This window comes from Scleropages formosus, chromosome 11, assembly GCF_900964775.1.
Source record: "Scleropages formosus chromosome 11, fSclFor1.1, whole genome shotgun sequence".
Taxonomy (NCBI): domain Eukaryota; kingdom Metazoa; phylum Chordata; class Actinopteri; order Osteoglossiformes; family Osteoglossidae; genus Scleropages; species Scleropages formosus.
The window spans coordinates 11559627-11577203 of record NC_041816.1 but is presented as its reverse complement, the minus strand read 5'-3'; the positions used below and the strand labels follow the sequence as shown (position 1 = coordinate 11577203).

The 17577-nt window shown below is 44.4% G+C and overlaps 2 protein-coding genes across 4 annotated transcripts in view; one reads left to right on the top strand and one right to left on the bottom strand.

The window, feature by feature from the left end:
- The window catches only part of homer2 (homer scaffold protein 2), a 28270-nt gene extending 20986 nt beyond the window's left edge, over positions 1-7284 (top strand). The window contains exons 6-9 of one of the 3 annotated variants that reach the window (XM_018763936.2): positions 176-332; positions 888-998; positions 3111-3191; positions 4252-7284. In XM_018763936.2, the coding sequence (XP_018619452.1) occupies positions 176-332; positions 888-998; positions 3111-3191; positions 4252-4440 (538 nt within the window). In that variant the 3' untranslated portion in view covers positions 4441-7284. The remainder of the gene's footprint in view (positions 1-175; positions 333-887; positions 999-3110; positions 3192-4251) is intronic. The other 2 variants (XM_018763937.2, XM_018763938.2) reach the window with 2 other exon arrangements.
- Positions 7285-7385: 101 nt separating this feature from the next.
- On the bottom strand, positions 7386-17018 carry whamm (WASP homolog associated with actin, golgi membranes and microtubules). The gene is given in 11 exon segments (XM_018763136.2): positions 7386-8872; positions 9499-9662; positions 9664-9920; positions 10037-10132; positions 10225-10311; positions 10614-10801; positions 11432-11597; positions 12259-12428; positions 12725-12875; positions 13035-13208; positions 15600-17018. Coding segments are annotated over 11 exon segments (2316 nt in total). The 5' UTR covers positions 16170-17018; the 3' UTR covers positions 7386-8579.
- Positions 17019-17577: the final 559 nt, after the last annotated feature.

The window sequence follows — 17577 nt, the reverse complement described above, 5'->3', positions numbered from 1 at the left end:
GCAGTGTGAGGTGATTTGATTTGAGATACTGCCAGAAAAAAAAATCCTAATTGAGTTTGTGTAAAACTGAGTTGCACTCAGTCTTCGTTGCCGGTGTGAAAATGAGAGCGTTCAGCCAAGCCTGAACGTGGGTCTCTTGTGCGCTTGTCCTCTCGATCCTCGCCTCTCTGCTCAGCAACACCAATGCTAAGAAGTGGGAGACGGAGCTGCAGACCCTCAGGGACAGCAACGCCCGGCTCGTGGACGCCCTTCAGGAGTCGGCCGCCAACGTGGAGACGTGGAAGAAGCAGCTGGCAGCGTGCAAGGAGGAGAACGGCCAACTCAGGGACCGGGTCAGTCGCCAGGGGGAGGGGTGCAGGCGGTGCCACCCACGGATCTCACTTCAGAGTGCACCTCTGTGGCCCATGAAAATGTGGGATAATGCGCTCGAAGTGCAGGCTTGGCTAACATGATTGCAGGTGGAGAGCCCTGATATATCTGCATTAGCAACATCAGCTGCTCTTACCTCACCAGTTAGGGAAGATTTGCAGGAGACCAGCCAGCGCGACTATAAATAGGGTCCCTGTAGCTTTCGTAACACTGTGAACTGGCTCACTGTAAAGCCAGAAAAATAAACGCATAAAATGGAAAAAGCAGCTTTGCTTTGTCCATGAATTTTAATCAGTTTCATCACCCCCCCCTTCCAAAGTAACCCTACATCGCAGTTCTCCATTATGGTTCAGTGGGAAATGAATGTCATTATTATACTCGGTGTACAACACACTGTAGCGTTGTGGGGTCTTTTTCTGAACCCTGTGTTGCGTGCAGAGCTCTGATCACCTCTCAGACCTTCCGGTGTGGAATTTAGGTGCTGTGGCTGCTGGTTGCAAGCTCCCGTGTCTCTGCAGATCACGGAGCTGGAGGCACAGTGTAATGAGGCCAATCGCGAGAAGGAGAGGACTGCCCAGCTGACCGTGAAGGTGAAGGAGCTCCAGTCCGAACTTCAGGAAAAAGAACAGGTAAAACTGCCTCAGCCGTGTGGATGGCGTGTGGGCGCGATGAGCCCAACGAGTGATCTCGAACCCAGGATATAGAAACGGCTGTTATGATGGAGGGTCATGAGTCGCAAGGACTTCATACTGTCTGTACACCAGGTGCATCTGCACATGTGGTCAGTATGGAAGGAGATGCCACCGGCACAGCACTTCTCTTAGGAGTGCTTAATTAAGGAGTGCAAAAGTGCTGTGTTCGTGTAGCGATGGGGTCTGAACGAATTGTAGGTCCCTCTGTCCCACAGGAAGCCATTAACTTGTAAAAGAAAGCTGTATTGATTGCTGGACTGCGTCAAAGGTCAGCATTTTGCTGAGAACAGCAGATGTCTTTGGAACACAATGTTTTCCATTCTTGAATTGAATTGTGTTCCATTGAAATATTTTTTTTGTGACGTATATGACTGTATGATTTTGAAAATGCAAAATACTTTTGAGTGGTCAAGTGTTTATTCTATGTCAACCAAGAAGTGTCTCTTTCCCCCCCGCCACAAATTTCAGTAATAGAATCTCCCTTGTATGAATACTTTTTGAGTCAGAGATGTATGTTGGATGATGTTCTGTGGCTTCATGGTGAGGTTGGTTGGCCTGGATCCTTGTGTACGGCTGTTGTTACACCCCATGCGTATATTACATCTTGTCCTGTGTATCTTGAGTGAATGCCTGAAGAATTCTTCTGAGATTCCAGATTCCTGGTTAATCTTTAACACTTGTGACTTTTAAATCATTGTAGCTGCGCTTCCAGCCTTAATTAAGTCACACTGGTCACGGGCTTTGTGACCCTGTTTCATTAAAAACCATAAATGCTTACCCTGCTTAAAGACAGACATTTCATTAGAACTGACTTTCTCGCACCCGATATAGATACTGCATTTCTGTGAAATGCCCCCAATAGTCTTTCAGGTGTGCATGAAGGGTGTATTTGGATCTGTGCTGGAGCAGCCAAATGGCAGTCGCTCAGTCCTGCCTAATATTGTCTGCCTGCTGTGTGAAATAGCCCACTGCCTCAGTTTCCTCCAAGGCACTGAGGTGACATGTAAACGCAGAAGATGTGACTGATGTGTTGATCTCCCAGAGAGCTGATGGCACTGACTTTCTCGCTGGGGTGTGGATGGCCAAGGGGCTTGTTTGTGGAAATAAACAAGTGTTCCCAGAAGAATCTTCAGTACCCTTAAGTACGCACTTAGTATCGTCCCTCTTGAACTGTACGCACAGTTTTAATACGCATTTGAACCTACAGCTGCGGTTAGGGCCTTATGGAGTTCCTTATTCAAAATAAAAATAAGGCTGTGGTTTTTCTGAATCTGCTTCCGAGTGAAAGCATGGCAGTGACTGAAGGCTGCCGCTGTCATTCTGCACCTGAGCAATCTCAGAAGCGTTGGAAGATGGTCTCAGGGTGCCTTAAACTGGGCACCGCTGCATGGAATTGGCCAGGAAAGGGGCACATGCAGACATGAATTATTAAGATGTCCACATCAGCTCTGCTGTGTGTTGCCTCCTGACCCCAGTGACCCCTGGGTTTGGTCGCCCCACGCACTCAGAGCTGCACTGGGGAACTTGGGTTACGGCGCACATGTTCCCTTTCTTCAACACGACTCAACGTTTTTCGTGTGCTGCTCTTGCACACCAGACTTGAATGTGTGTAATCGACATCTCCTCATGACGGCACGAGAGGTGCAAGCAGGCATGAAAGACTGAGCTTATTCATAAACTTCTCTCCAATAGTCTTCTGTTTATTATTATTATTATTATTATTATTATTATTATTATTATTACTACAGAACAATAAGTGTTATAACATTTAGTCTGGGTGCCTATATAGTATGTACTTATATGGGGTAGCAGGTAACAGTAGTTAAAGCTGTGCTATGCAGTCTGACCCAGGTTTAAATCCTACTTGCTAGTGCCATACCCTTAAGTAAGTTACCCCACACGTTTCCAGCAAAAATTTATCCAGCTGTATAAATGGATAAATAATTCTAATTAGCATGACATTGTAAGTCTCTCTGAAAATATTCTGCTAAATGAATGAATAATTATGATGTATGAGAGAATAAGCTGTGTGGGTTTGATTTGTTACAGGAACTGGAGAACCTGAGGGCTCAGGCAGAGATCATCCCAAAGCTCATGGAAGAGTGCGAGACCCTCACCCAGAAACTGCAGGTATACGCATTGTGGCGGAAACCGGCTCCCCAGTCTGCGGTCTTGGAGTCCCTTCTCAGGATGCGCTGTGGTTGCAGATTTATGACCCAGATGTGTCGGAGCGTTTGGCCACCACAGGACATGGGTGATGAGAAGACGCAAACACCCAGACAGCTGTAGTCAATCGATTTATTCCCAGGAATGTGATGTGTATGTATACATGTAGTACTCGGAACCCGTACCAGCGCTTCTGTCCATTACTGAATGAGCAGGAACATTGACTGTCCTCCTCGGTGAGCATCAGGTTTTCTTTCTTTCTTTCCATTCATTGGCACTACAATGCAAAGGTCTCCAGCGCAGACGCACTTTACAGCACCGCTCATTAACGTCGGGAGTCTGTCACAGTGCACCAGTCACGACTGATAGGTATCACACTGGCTTCAGGACCAGAGGTAATAGTGGTTCTAATGATGCGAGTGTCAGATTCAGCCTAGTGAGAAATATAGTCCTTAATACCACCTCGCAATGATACCGTTCAGTACTAGATATTTCACTTCCACACACCTGCCAGCAACTCTCGTTTTTATGTGCTCCATGTTCACATTTGTCTATAGACTCCTGCAAGGCAGGTGGGACCGTACTGCAGATTTTATTTGCTTTCGGTGTTTCTCACGCCACAATCTGGACCCTAGATAGCGGCTTCATCTGACCTGTTGTCTTCAGTGCCAGAACAGCGTAAATGCATCAGATACGCGTTTTACTCTGCGTTGCGGAATCCAGCAAAACGGCTGCTTGTGATCCTGCGATGGTAAACGCTGGTTGCTGCCCACTGGATTGAGTTACGGGAGTCAGCTAGGAAATTCCAGCTGTCATGAGACAAGCGTCCACGTCCCGTTCTTGTCCGTGACGGCAGCGCTGCCGGTTCAACTGGCCGAGACCGCAGGCCTGCACGTGTCGTTCATGCAACTCCATCACAAATGCTTGAGGGACTTTTGACAGAATGGAGCCTCTGCTGTGGTGTTTCTGCCAGATCTGTTTCTGCTTCCTTTCTCCTAATTTGCTCTCTTGCCTGTGTTTCCAGGCTGCTGAGAAAAAGAACCAAGACCTAGAACATAGAATAGATACGCTGGAAGCTGATATAGAGGACAGCCACCACAAGCAAGGACACCTGAAGGTCGAGCTAAAGAAGTTCATGGATATTCTTGATGGGAAGATTGATGAGCTGCATGAGTTCAGACAAGGCCTGTCAAAACTTGGAACAGATAACTGAGAAGATGGCCTTGAAGAGTTGTACCAGACATGAAGATCATCAGGTTGACTTCAGGGGCACCACTAGGGGGGAGGGGTGGGGTGGCTAAGAAGGGCAAAGGTCTGACCAGAATGCTCTACCTGATAGCATCTTCCTGTCAGCATTTTGGAGTGTAACTTGCAGCTCAAGGAGCTGTGGAAATGAACCACTTCTTGATGGATAATATTAGTTGATCAACAGGTGGAGGATTGTCTTAAATTTCTTTAATGCTCCTATAAGGATAGAACTAAGAGCTGAATATTTTTCAAAGAGCTGAGGATTCAGTGGGGAAAATGTACAGTTGAGCCACCCAGCAAAGTAATAATCATTTAATAATATAGGCCAGCTTGTTTAATTGAAAATGGAACTGGAAGAACGCCAGTGTCTGGAGTCTGTCAGCAGCTGGGGATTTTTTTTTATTATTTTTCTTTATTTTTGATGATCTCAGGTGAGTCCGAAGGCTGTTTGTGCTCTCCAGTATGCACATACATGAACTGCACAGTGTCATAAAGTGCCTCAGCTTTTAAGTCTTTCTGAACCAAAAGGAAGGGCCTTCACCCTGCAGGTCAGATCTTTGTAAACATTGATGGAGAGACAAGTTGTAATTACTGCTGAAATGCAAAAAATGTATGAATTGGTAGTTTACATACAGTTTACAAATCTTGTAATTCCTTAAAATTGTAAAAAAAAAAAAAAAAAAAAAAAAAATTGATGATGCTACGTAAGGGTGTATCATGGAGATTTAAACCAACGAAAAGGATGGAACATCCTGTGGATGTTGTGGTCCCCTTTTTCCCCCACAAACATCAGGAAAGAATATTGAAACGCATTATCTGCTGCACTGGCTTAAGCAAGCAGAAAGATTTTAGCGATAATTTAATGGTGCTTTGAAAACACGGTTTGCAAGATTGTATGTGCATAAAAATGAAGGGCTTTGTAAGGAGTTCTGCTTGGATACCCAAAACTATGCTAGAAATTTGATCTGAGTGCTGTGTTTAAAGGGTCTTGCATGTATGAAGGCGATTTTGGTCAATAGTTGCAACAAAGCATGTCTTTACAGTAGTTTCCATAAAGAATGTGCTTCCCACATGTCTCTAATGGTGGTGGTTTTCCCACATGGGGTGATGTGTAATGTTTTATTTGCAATTTTTTTTGCTGCTGGAGTTTAACCATGATTGTGTACTACATTTGATTTACAGCCTCCCTGAGGTTTTTCTTTTTAAGTAAACTCTCCTGAAGTTGATGGTTTTCCAAATATCACTGTACTGGTGCCTATGGACTTCCATCTTGCTTTCCCAGCAGTGACCCGGTAACTTCATGCCGCTTCCTGATGTCCGCAGTGTTACAACTGTAGGGGGTTTTTTTTTTTTTCCTTCTCCCCCTCTTCCTCCTCTCTCTCCACCCCTTCTGGGGGGGCCTCAATCACTTTATATGGAAATGCGTTTCAAGAAGGGGGCGGGGGTTCTCTTGTGTGCTGTGTACCCTTCTTTTGTAAACCAGCGCCATACTGTATTTGAATGTTTGTGAGTCAGACATCTTGTTGAATTGCAGAGAAATGCTATTCTAACAGAAGTATATATTTTCTATCACCGTTGGCATTGTTGCGTTTGGTCGTGTTCAGTGTGGATGGACTGTGTCCTTGCCCTTCCGAATACAAACGTACCTCTGCCTCTACAATCAGGGGCATCTATACTACTGTATGTAATTTTTTTTCTTTCCTGATTCACTTTTGTGATTTCTGTTCAATACTGTATCATATTATATATATATTGAATATTGTTAAAATATAGTTTAATTAAAATATATTTTGTCTGTTTAATTCAAAGTGCTCAACATGATCCACTGTTACTCACCACCCCAGATGCTGGCTCAGGTAACTCCACTCCATTGTGTGTCCCAGTGACTGAGCTACAGCCCTGCTGACTTGCCGAATAGACCACCAGGCACCGTGGGGTGTGCGCATCCATGTTATATCAATTTTCCCATGAACCATTTGCTCAGAAAGGTATTAAATTTAATTCTCCAGACCTTTAACTGTGCCAAAAGCAGTGACATAATCAAGAACGATTCAGCAGTTTTAAATGTTTATTTTTGAAAATGGTTCTATCATTAATAAAATTCTGAATTAGCCCGCAGTCTGCCCACACCTATTTGTCACTGTGCTACAGCGAGGAGGCTGTGGTATTCCAGCCATGTTGCCTTGGAAACTTGATCACTACTCACTCCTATTGATTTTCCCCTTCCCCCCCTTGCTTTGCAACTGACCCCACAAATTTGCAAGAATTTTTCATGCCTTCAGCAATACAGAGGTTTTCAGTGAAATTAGCAAGCCACCATAGTTAAATTAAAATGCAACTGTCATTGTGAAAAATGCTTTTCTCTGGTATTCTGCAGAAGTGTTTTTCTTCCCCATCAACCATTGTGCCAGTGTGAAGAGTGGGCGAATTTGTAAAATAAAATTAAGAATGTGTTGAGATGTTACCGTGGGCCACCCCCACTGAGCCTTCCTGTTTCCATAGTAACAGCAGCTGCTGGGATTTGTCTTGGTGCTGCTAAGCTGGCCTGTACCTGGAATGGCTTCTGCAAGTGTCCCTTCTGTCACCTGAAAGAACCAAGGTGTCCCGTGTAGAGCTGGTGAGGTAAAAGTGAGCTGTGCCCCAAGGATAAATGAAACTCTATTGCATAGTTCTCTACAAATGCACGCCCAGGTCCGGCAGATGACACTTGACCGCTATTCAGCTAGTATGGCGCTAGGGACCACTAGCAGCATAGTGTGTAGCGCTACTGCCTTTGTACCCAAAGGTCGTAGGTTTAAATCTCACCACCGGCTATAGTAGCCACAAGCAAGGTACTTACCTTAAATTGCTGCAGTAAAATAATGCAGCTGTATAAATGGGTAATTAAGTATGTTAAAGTACCTTAACATTGTAAGCTGCTTGGGAGAAAATTATCAGCAAAATGAATGTATTTATGACTAGTATTTGAACTAGAACAAAAAGGCCTTCCATAAGCTTTATTGCCAATACTTTTCTGATTTTTCACATATCAACAGTATTAATGCAGGCATCTTGGAGATACTCAGCACTAAAGGTCATCCCATTCCGTTGAATCTGAATAGTGACCATGTGTGCTCTTCAAGGCCACTGCCACCTTCGGTAAATGTCTGCAGGGTGGAAACATAAAACATGCAAGTACTGCACCCACAGAGCAGCTGTGAGATGCCAGGATGTCCCATACCACTGCAGTAATGTGACAATGGGGTATGTAGCCACAAGGTGGCAGTACAGAGGACAGCATGTGTAGCCACTTTGGAAATCAACCAGCCAATGTAGATAGTCTCATTTTTGCTGGAATAACTTAAACCAAACCCAAGTCTCTCTACATACAGCACAGGTGCATCCATATAAAAATACCAACCATCAACATGTTTGTCCAGCTGCAGAACATTTGTGCATACACACATACCCAGAAAATACTGTCCTAAATCACTTTATAGTCCATCGTTGAAGAAACTTTCTGAACACTTTCTGAACCGCTTGTCCCACATGGGGTCGCGGGGAACAGGAGCCTAAACACTTTTCTAAAATGAGCTACACACCCCTCTAGGCACTTTTCTTGGGTTAATGTTAATGCTAAATCTGCATAAACAAAATCAGATAAAGCTCTTGAACAAAAGAAAAACCAAGAAGGCAAAATCAGTGCAACAATTTTTCATGCTTGTCCCCCCCCCCCAAAAAAATAAAAATCCATTATGCTAAGTGCCACGGAATCTGTATAGGAACAGCTGGGGGATAAAATGTGGTAAAGATCATAAAACGTTCATCACAGCTGTAAACCTGTTCATTGCTTGCGATCAACACACAAATGCTAAGATGTGACAGAACTGATCTGATTGCAGTAACATGTATGTATGTTAAAAACAAGACTGCGACCCTGCTATAATCTAACAACTCCCATTTATGGCACCCTTAAAGTACGGTATATTGTAATCCATTTTTTTGTAACAGAACTATGTCACAATGCTTAAAAAAACTGGAAGATATGTGCAAGCTCTCAAAAGCTTCCTGTACATCTGCGGCATGTATAATTGATTCAACATCACCACCAGGTAGAAGGCCCATTTAGCTGTCCCACTCTCCAGAGTGGGTGTCGCCTCTGTCCTCGTCGTCCGAGTCCGAGGATACCTTCTTCATCCTCTGCATGGCAGCCTTGATGCTGCGTTCCAGGTCCGATACCTGGCTTCCTTGGCTAGCCAGGGGTGCCGTCGCCGGCTGCACCTTCCTCAGTTTGACTCCTAGACGGATGGCTGAAAGGATGCTCTCCCGGGCATCCCCAGGCACACCGGCCTGCATCTCTACCCTCCGCAGCTGGACCTCCCCCCTTTGCAGGGAAGCCAGTACTTCATCCATGGAGCCTGCACACAAGACATTAAATAGGTTCAAGCTTTCCAGCTACCAAGCGTGCTTTTGGTGTTGTGGTGCTGCCAAGGACATGCAATCCCAGCTCTGGGAGCACTGGCCACGTTCATTAGATTTGAGATGTAACATGACAGAAGTTGCAAGCAGAATGTTACTTCCAAGCTAGAATGCGATTTTATTTAGACTGGAAGCACTGGGGATCTGGAGAAACCAAGTCAAACATCTTGTTCAGGCTTCTGTTTAGGCCAGAAGATAACACACAAAGTATAACCTGCATATTCCAACACAACACTCACTGGAAATCTCAATCCAGCACACAGTTATACTTCAGTTTTTATGTTTGAGCTGAAACCTTTTCTTCGCTTAAATTACAAGCCGCTTCTCTGTTTACACAACACAGTCTTGTGGAGACCATCCGATTCCTGCTAACCAATGCAAAGTAGTGATTGGAGCAAACAGGCCTTGCTTTGTTCACCTTAACACAAGCCTTTATTTATTTTTTGCTCTTTTCATTTCCTGTGCCCTCAGAAACATTCATTTTGCAGAGTTTTTAAGTGTACAAACATGACATTGCCCCAAAGCTCAACTGTCAGTAGTGTTTTAACAATGACAAACATCTCACCTATATTTTGCTTTAATGTGTTTTTAGTTGGAAAAGGAGATGCCTCTTTGTCACTGAGGAGAGGCATTGGTGTGTCCAGTGTCTCTGGATCTTGGCTAGGAGATGTAGGGAGGGGCAAGAGTGGTGGGGGTGGAGGGGGGAGAGGGGGTGGAGGGGGGGGGGAGAGGGGGTGGAGCACAGGGCTGGTCTGTTGGAGCACCTCCTGGACCAGGGGGAATGAAGATGTGGACAGGGATGTCTTTTGGCTTCTGAGCTTTCTTCTGGGGTGACTTTTTGGGTGTGGCTTTGATGGGGTTCGTTGGCGTGCCAGAGGAGGGAGCAAGGCTAATAATGGACAGGGGCTGAGAGAGGGTGGCTGTTGGAGAGTCTTTGATGGGTGGCTTGGAGGACGGGGTCTTCAGTACATATTGGCCTGGTCTCTTCTGGAAAACAAAGAAAATGTTTTTTACATGGCGCAAGCCTATCTGCTGTGTGTGTGTGAGATGCCACACTGACACAGTACCAACATAACCATGAATCAGGGTGTTCGAATAATTACCTCCCTGAAGGACCTCAGCCTACTGAGGGTCTTCTCCCGTTCCTGGTCCACCCACTCCTTCCTCCTTTGCTCCTCTTCTCTTTTTCGCTCCCTTTTCTGCAACAAACAAGATGGCTGACATGAGTGCGTGTGCGGCGCCTCGATGAGCTCGGGGGTGGATTTTTGAGGTAGTCGCCGTGGTTACTCACCAGCTGGATGCCATGGTGCTGGATGAATCGGGCACTGTTCTCCTGTGCCTGACGATGCTTCTGTTCGTGTGCCTCTACACACTGGTCCTGCAGTGAGAACCCCAGAACCATGCCATTATTTTCGCTAACACAAAGACCCATCAAAGACATCAGTTTTAAAAAGTAATATAGAGATGAAATGGCAACTCTGTTGAAGGCTACAAGAATGTTTTTTCTTAATACTTAGAACAAGACCAGAAAAGCAAGCATAAGAATAAAAGATCTGATGGTGGCACATTAACGTGGCCTGAGGGGCTAGTGCTTGTGTGCATGAAGCACAATTCCTGTCTTAAAGGCCACATTCTCCTAGCAGAGAGGAGAAAGGAGTGGGGAGACAACACCTCACTCACCTTCTTATTGCGCAGATAGGCCCTTCTGGAACAGATGGCGCCCCTCTTAGTCTCCAACTGCTGCAGCTGACGGTTCAGGGTCCTGACCGCCGGGGTGCTGGGGTCACGAAGTGGGCCCACCTCCATAATGCTCTGCAGCTCCTCTGGGTCCTCGCAGGTGTCATAGTACACTACCTCCTCCTTCAGCTCTGTGCAAGATATTCCCTTGTTTATCTGGCAAACCCTCCACATAGGACTCGTGCGTTTATCCAACGGCTATCGGCACACAACGTTCACTCATTCATGGATTCACAAGCCCCGCACAAACTATAATATCCTTCCTGTTAGAACTCAAAGGACCTCAGCTCCACTACATTGAAGGAAGAAATCATGCTTTTCCAAGTAATGACAATAACCCTAAAGCAGTACACATGCTTACTTAGAGCTATGTTCAAACATAAACGTATTCCTGATGGACCTGTAATTAAAAGCATTTGCATGCATAATAAGTTTTCTTGATTCAACAAGAACTGATTATATTCTTTAAAAGGCAGTTTGACATGTTCTTCTTGATTTGATCAACATTCCCACTTGACATGGGTTGACATTTACAGTGACATGCCATTCCCAAAAGACTGAGAAAACAATGATACAGGGAGAGTTCATCGTCACTCCCTCTAAACCAGCTGAACATGTTTGACGTAGACTAGAAACAAGCACTGGGGACAACTGGCTACTGTAAGCCTTTTTCCAGAGTCCTTACACTGCATCATGCTTAATGTAATTTGTCACATCAAATAGAGAGACTGAGGTCACTGTGATGTCAACAGATCAGGTACCTTTCATTCGCCGCCGCAGCGTGTCTATCTGCGCTACGAGAAGCAGCTCCTCGCTCTTCAGAATCTCGAACTTTGTGTCGTACAACTCCAGCTGAGTTTCATAATACTGCAGCTCCAGTTCATCAACAACCACAATGGCGTCCTGTTGATTAGCAAGGCTCTCCATCTGCAAAGTGGGTAGGGGTGTTAACATACAGGCCTAGTCCTCTGAAGAAGGCAACGGTCCTAGCGTAGTGAGTAGGAAGGTGGGCACCAACTAGTTAATAATGTTTCAGAAAGCAGATAAAATGACAGTATCATACAGTGAGGAAGAGAAAAGAATTAATCCATTTTAATGGAAGCTGCAAAACTCATATGTCAACTGAAAATCATACTCCCTGAGTATTGGGCAGCTAATGAACACAGTGATTTTCAACTGAGAAGTTTGCATGTAAGGAGTCAGCATATCTCCAGTCCCCAGGATCTCTTTATCCCTGTTAATTACCACCTAAAAAATGTGCTGAAAAAGATCTTGTTTTATGTTACCCAATTCCACTGAGCATCTTATCAGGCTCAGTGATACTACAAGAGGGAATTTTTTTCACAAAAAGCCTGCATGAATTCTGTCTGATACAAAGTGTCAAGGGCTTTTTCTGAAATATGTCTACTCCTGAAACCGCTCAGCGCTGGAAATAGCACAGCAATTATTACAAAGTGCAACATCAAGGTATCAGCACTATTAAAGTGCCAAGTCCCCCCCACCCCCACAATGCTTTCATGCTCAAGAAGCATAAAAACCTGGTAACACACAAACAGATACACACACTAAACCAGTCAATGCTCTTCACCTGCTCTTTGATCTCTTCCTTCCTGCGGTTAAGGCACATTTCTTTTGCTCTCATGTGTTGCAGGGTCTCCTTGGACAGCATGAACTTGAGCTTCTCCAGTCTAGGAGCAGCAGTAGCCCAAGAGGCCTGGCCAAACCGCCGTCTGTCTTCCTCCATCTGTTTAAGCATCCCTGTGAAGAGCGCAACAATTCAGTGGGCTCCTAGACCCAGTTCAGGTCAGGTCTGTCAAGCAGACTTATGACACCTTTTGAACCCACATTCAGTAAACATAAGATTTCAAAGTTACGCTGTCAAAATCTGTCACTACTGGAAATTTCCAGGTTTATTCTTTTGGACAAAATTCCTCAAATGCTTCAGCAATAGTCTTTCAAAGTACTACAATCTCATGACGCTGGTGTTTGTGCCCAAGTGTTTCCTGGAATACAGAGGGCTAATCTGCAGCACCAGAGACACAAAACCACCGTACCTGCCAGTGCCCTTGACGTCTCCTCAAAGTAGTTGACAGTGATATCCTGGATGGAGTTTACTGCATCCTTCGCCCTTTTTCTCCAGTCCTCTGCTTCTTTCTCCAGAGCATCTATTCTCTTAGGACCCAAATCTTCAAATTCCATGGATTTCTTAAACAACATAATTTAAAAAAAAAAAAAAAAAAAAAAAAAATCACTTCAGTACCCCAGTTTGTTATATACTGTATAAAAATAACTTTTTGAAAAAATAATGCTTTTTCACTGTCCACAGCCATTCTGAAGAGAAATATAACGAAAGCGTTATCATACCAATATCTCCATTTTATACAAAACCGCCAGCTCCCTCATGTCTCGAAAAGGCTGCAGCAGGTACTGGTAGAACAAGGTTGCCACGGTAACTAATTCTTTGTAAGCCTCATCCTCTTCTTCATAAATCTTTAATAGGAGGACCAACTTGTCAGCAGCCTTGTGTTGATGGAGGATCTGAAATTTAATTTGAATATCAACATTTAGCATCATCCACTATTCAGTTACAAATGTCTGCATTTTAACAATTTACTTAATTTCATTAAATATACAATACAGAAATGCTGAATATGAATTCAATTAAAACTATTTTTGCTCTTACAGAATTAAAATTTTCAAAGATGTAACAATAAAAAAAATACATTTTACAAATGCACAGAACACAAATGATAAATACAATATAGTGAAGTTACTCCAATAATAACAAGCAATGAGATCAGACAAATAGACATTAAGATTTTGCAAAACTTTACGCACAAACATAAAATGCAGCTGATGTGCAGAAGGCTACGAATCCAAAGAAAAAAATTGTCTAGTACAGTATACAGTACATCATAATGCATAAAATATTGGCATATTTGATCTATTTTCTCATTAACAAATACTACAAAAGTCTGTTATAAAAAGTTAGTCCACAAAAGAACTGCGGTTCTGCACAGTTTGTAAGATGATGCTAATCGTCTCAGAGTGAGCAGTTCATACAGTACTGCAAATGTATTTTCCTTATGATTTTCTTAACATTTTCTTTTCTCTAGCTTACTTTATTGTAAAAATACAGTATATAATACATATAACATACAAAATACAGTATGTGTTAATCGACTTTATGTAATCAGTAAGGCTTCCGGTCAAAAGCAGGCTATTAGTAGTTAAGTTTTTGGGCAGTCAAAAGATATACATGAATTTTAGACTGCAAGGCGGTTGGCACCCCTAACCCCTGCACTGTTCAAGGGTCAACTGTAAACAGTGAATGTGGTCTATCAATAATCAACATTAATGACCAGATGACTTTCCAGCACATACTGAGACCTGTACTAAACAAATACATATTGAGATAAGCATTAAATAGCACCTATCAGTGGTACTGTAGCATATCCTACATTCCTATTTCAGACAAAAAAAAATTACTGGCCAATCACTGAAGGAGTACTGATAGTGGTCTTTAGGAAGATCTACATTCCTCTTCATCTGAGAATACTACTAAAACTGGGAGCACATGTTTCAATGGCATCAAAGTGGTCTCCTAAAAAGGAATTATTATTCATTATTTTTCTGACAGGGGGCACGGCGGTACAGCGGGTTTGGCCTGTGCCTGTTCTCTGGTGGCTCTGGGGTTCGAGCCCTGCTTGGGGTGCCTGGTGACGTACTGGCATCCCGTCGTGGCTGTGTCCCATCCCCCTCCAGCCTTGTGCCCTGTGTTGCCAGGTTAGGCTCCTGTTTGCCACGACCCCCCTTGGGATGAGCAGTTTCAGAGTGTGTGTGTGTATTTTTCTGACACAGTTGTCCAAGGCTGATTATGTCAGTGATTTATACATCTATTTTTCTTACAGTATCAATGTAGGGTAAGTACCTCAATGAAGGGCACTACAGTTTGAGTGGCTATTAAACAGTGAACGTCACAACGTAAGGCGGCAGCCCTAGCCGCTACGCCCCCTCCTGGCCCACGATGATCGGTCAGTGGGTTCCTTGTTGAACATCTCTGAAGAGTTTGGTCCCCTGTGAGGACTCCAGCTGGTGTGGAGAGTCAGTGTAGTTGACAAGACTTTCTTGACATTTCCTCAAAGAAGACATCTATCATGATCATATCACCAAGGCCCAGAAGTGAGCCACAATAAGGTAAAGAAGCAAAGTGTTACTGTAACAACACTATCCTAATTATGAGAGGAAAACATTGTGTTTTACTCAGTTTCTGTACTGCTGCTGCACATGTTTACGGCCCAAAACTGGTTTACACAAATGAACGCTCATCCATGGCTAAGGGTTACAGTGAAGCACAGTACTGCAGCCCTATAATACAGTACTGCTGTCACTTCACTTTACCATTCATGACCAAACGGCACATGTCAGTTATAAGAATAACCTGTGCAATATGTTTGTTTTTTTTTTTTTTTTTTTTTTTCTCTCTTTCTCAATGAATGAGCATTAAAAACATCACATTGTGTCATGGAGCACCAACAAAAAACAAGCCGTGAATCAGACTGTTTTGCGAGCGGCTCTTCGCCACACAGTGAGTGAACCGAGGATGGAAGAAAGCAGCTGAAGAATCTTGCAGCTTAGCCTAGGTGTCCAATTTTACCTCAAGTACGAGAGCGGTAATAAAACAGCAAGGAAATCAGCACGAACAACACGCGCACCATCGTTCGTATGTGTGTGATTTGTTTTTGTGAAGGGCGCCGTGAACTTCACGGCTCGAGAATGGCGAGGATGCGTGGCAATTACTCTGCCGCACAGGCGCACTCGTTGGTACGTTTCTTTTCCCTTCGAGCGTGAATCGTTTCCAAGTCCGTTTATACGTAATGCAATGCAATGCAAGGCAATCCAGACCCAGGGAGACCGACCGTCTCGCACCTTCCGGAGCGCGCTCCGAGCCCGCGCCACCTGTTCCTCCATGGCCTTCCGCCGGAACTCCTGCAGGTTCTCGAAATACTCCTCGAGGCCGCGCTCGTCCTCCGCGAACAGCGCGTCCAGCACAATCCTGCGACCGCACACGTCGATGGCCGCGCTCAGGTACTTCTCCAGCTGCCGGCACGGCGTCTCCACGTCCCTTTCGGCCTCGTCAGCCCCGGAGCTCCGCCTCGGGAACAAGAAGTCCCAGATGTTGCCCCTCTCGAAGTCGCTGAGGTCGGGGAAGTATGGCTCCAGCGCGTCGCTGACGCCGGTGAGCTGACGGTGGACATTCCGCAGGTCGCCGACGGAGAAGAGTCCGGCCCAGCTGCACTGCGTGTCGGCCGGGCCCTGTTGCCTCCGCCTCTGGCGTTGGAGGGTCCGGTTGTGACAAGTCACGGCGAACTTGCATTCGATCGCGTTCCACTGTACGATAAAGCCGAGCTTGACCGGCTCGCTCTCTTCGAAGATGTTACTTTTTACGGCCACCCAACCCTCCAGGCTGTCCATGCGTTCGCACTCGGCGGATGTCATGTTTGGTGACTACGAACCAAACGCCGCTCAGCTCTGTTTACCACGTCCGCCATTTGTATGACGTCATCACTGGTAATACCGTACTTTGACACCCCCCCCAAACCAACCGCGATGGTCACGAGACCGGCAGTTTGTCGCGTGGTCGTCTTTGCTGCTCCTCGCTGGAAATGAGAAGCGGTGTTTAGATGCAGTACTCAATATACAAGTTTTTCTGATATTAAATATTATTTTTCCTTTCATAAATTTTATTTCAAGTTTTATACTTGACGTTTTATTTGCAGTGTTACTCTTCAGGCAGAGGAAACTTAGGAATGCGTGTACGTAACATGGGAAATCAGAAGCAGCAGATATTTAATATCATATTATGGCGGGTCGGGTGGAGAAGCTGAGGTGCAAAAAGCGAATGTATGTAGTGGCCAGAATAAAGTAACAGGTGAAAATGCACATCAGACTCTGCTCTCCAAAAAGACCACATGACTTGAACATGGAACAGCTGGCTTAAATATAAAGAAGGATGAAGAGAAGGAAGTGAATAGGGAGATAAAGCATCAATTCTTTCGTCAGTCCACAGCAGCAGTGTTTCTTGCTGTAAAGAAATTAATTCTTGTGCTTTGAATCATTTGTCATGTCATACAAAAACAGTACAGTATTAGCCTCTGTCACAAGATTCTCGCTTTAGACAAGTTCTCAATAGCAATGCAGGCCTTGAGCACACAGCCCAAAAATGAAGGGAATGGAGAGGAGAGCACAGCCAGGGTTGAGTACAGATATGAACATGGACAGCTTAGAAATGGCAAAACAACCACTGTTCACTGTTTTGGATTTGACTTTCTGCAGTGAAATAGTCCTATTGTTCATATCGGCAGCATGAGGAATGGGTATCTGGACTGGGGAAAATGAGGAAGCTCAAACTCAATTTAATGACCCCTATTTTTGAGGCTCATTTTGCAGTAGTTATGTATGCAACAATTAAAGGGCTTAAGGATAATTTGAGTGTAGTAATGAAGATGAGCTCTGTTTTAGTTTATCTGACTCTTTTGTCCAAAGTGATTTTTACTGTTAGGTGTCTATGCTAAGTTACCTACTTACAATGATTTATTCGTTTACACGGTGGTAATTTTTACCATTTTAGTTCGTGGGAAATACCTTTATTGGGGATAAGGCAGCTAGAGCTGGAATTTGAAGCAAGGTTGTGATTGCCAGCCGATGGCTCTCTCCAGTATGTTTCCTGCTGGCCCCAAAGTTATTAATATTAGTTATTACTTTCAACACTTACTGTAGTTGGATAGGCAAATGACCAATCTAGCTTGTCCACCATTCCTGTCAACAGTGAGTAAAAGCTGTAGATGAGAATGAATATTGAAAAGCATAGATAATCCTTTGTACATGCCAGGACTACTTCATAAAA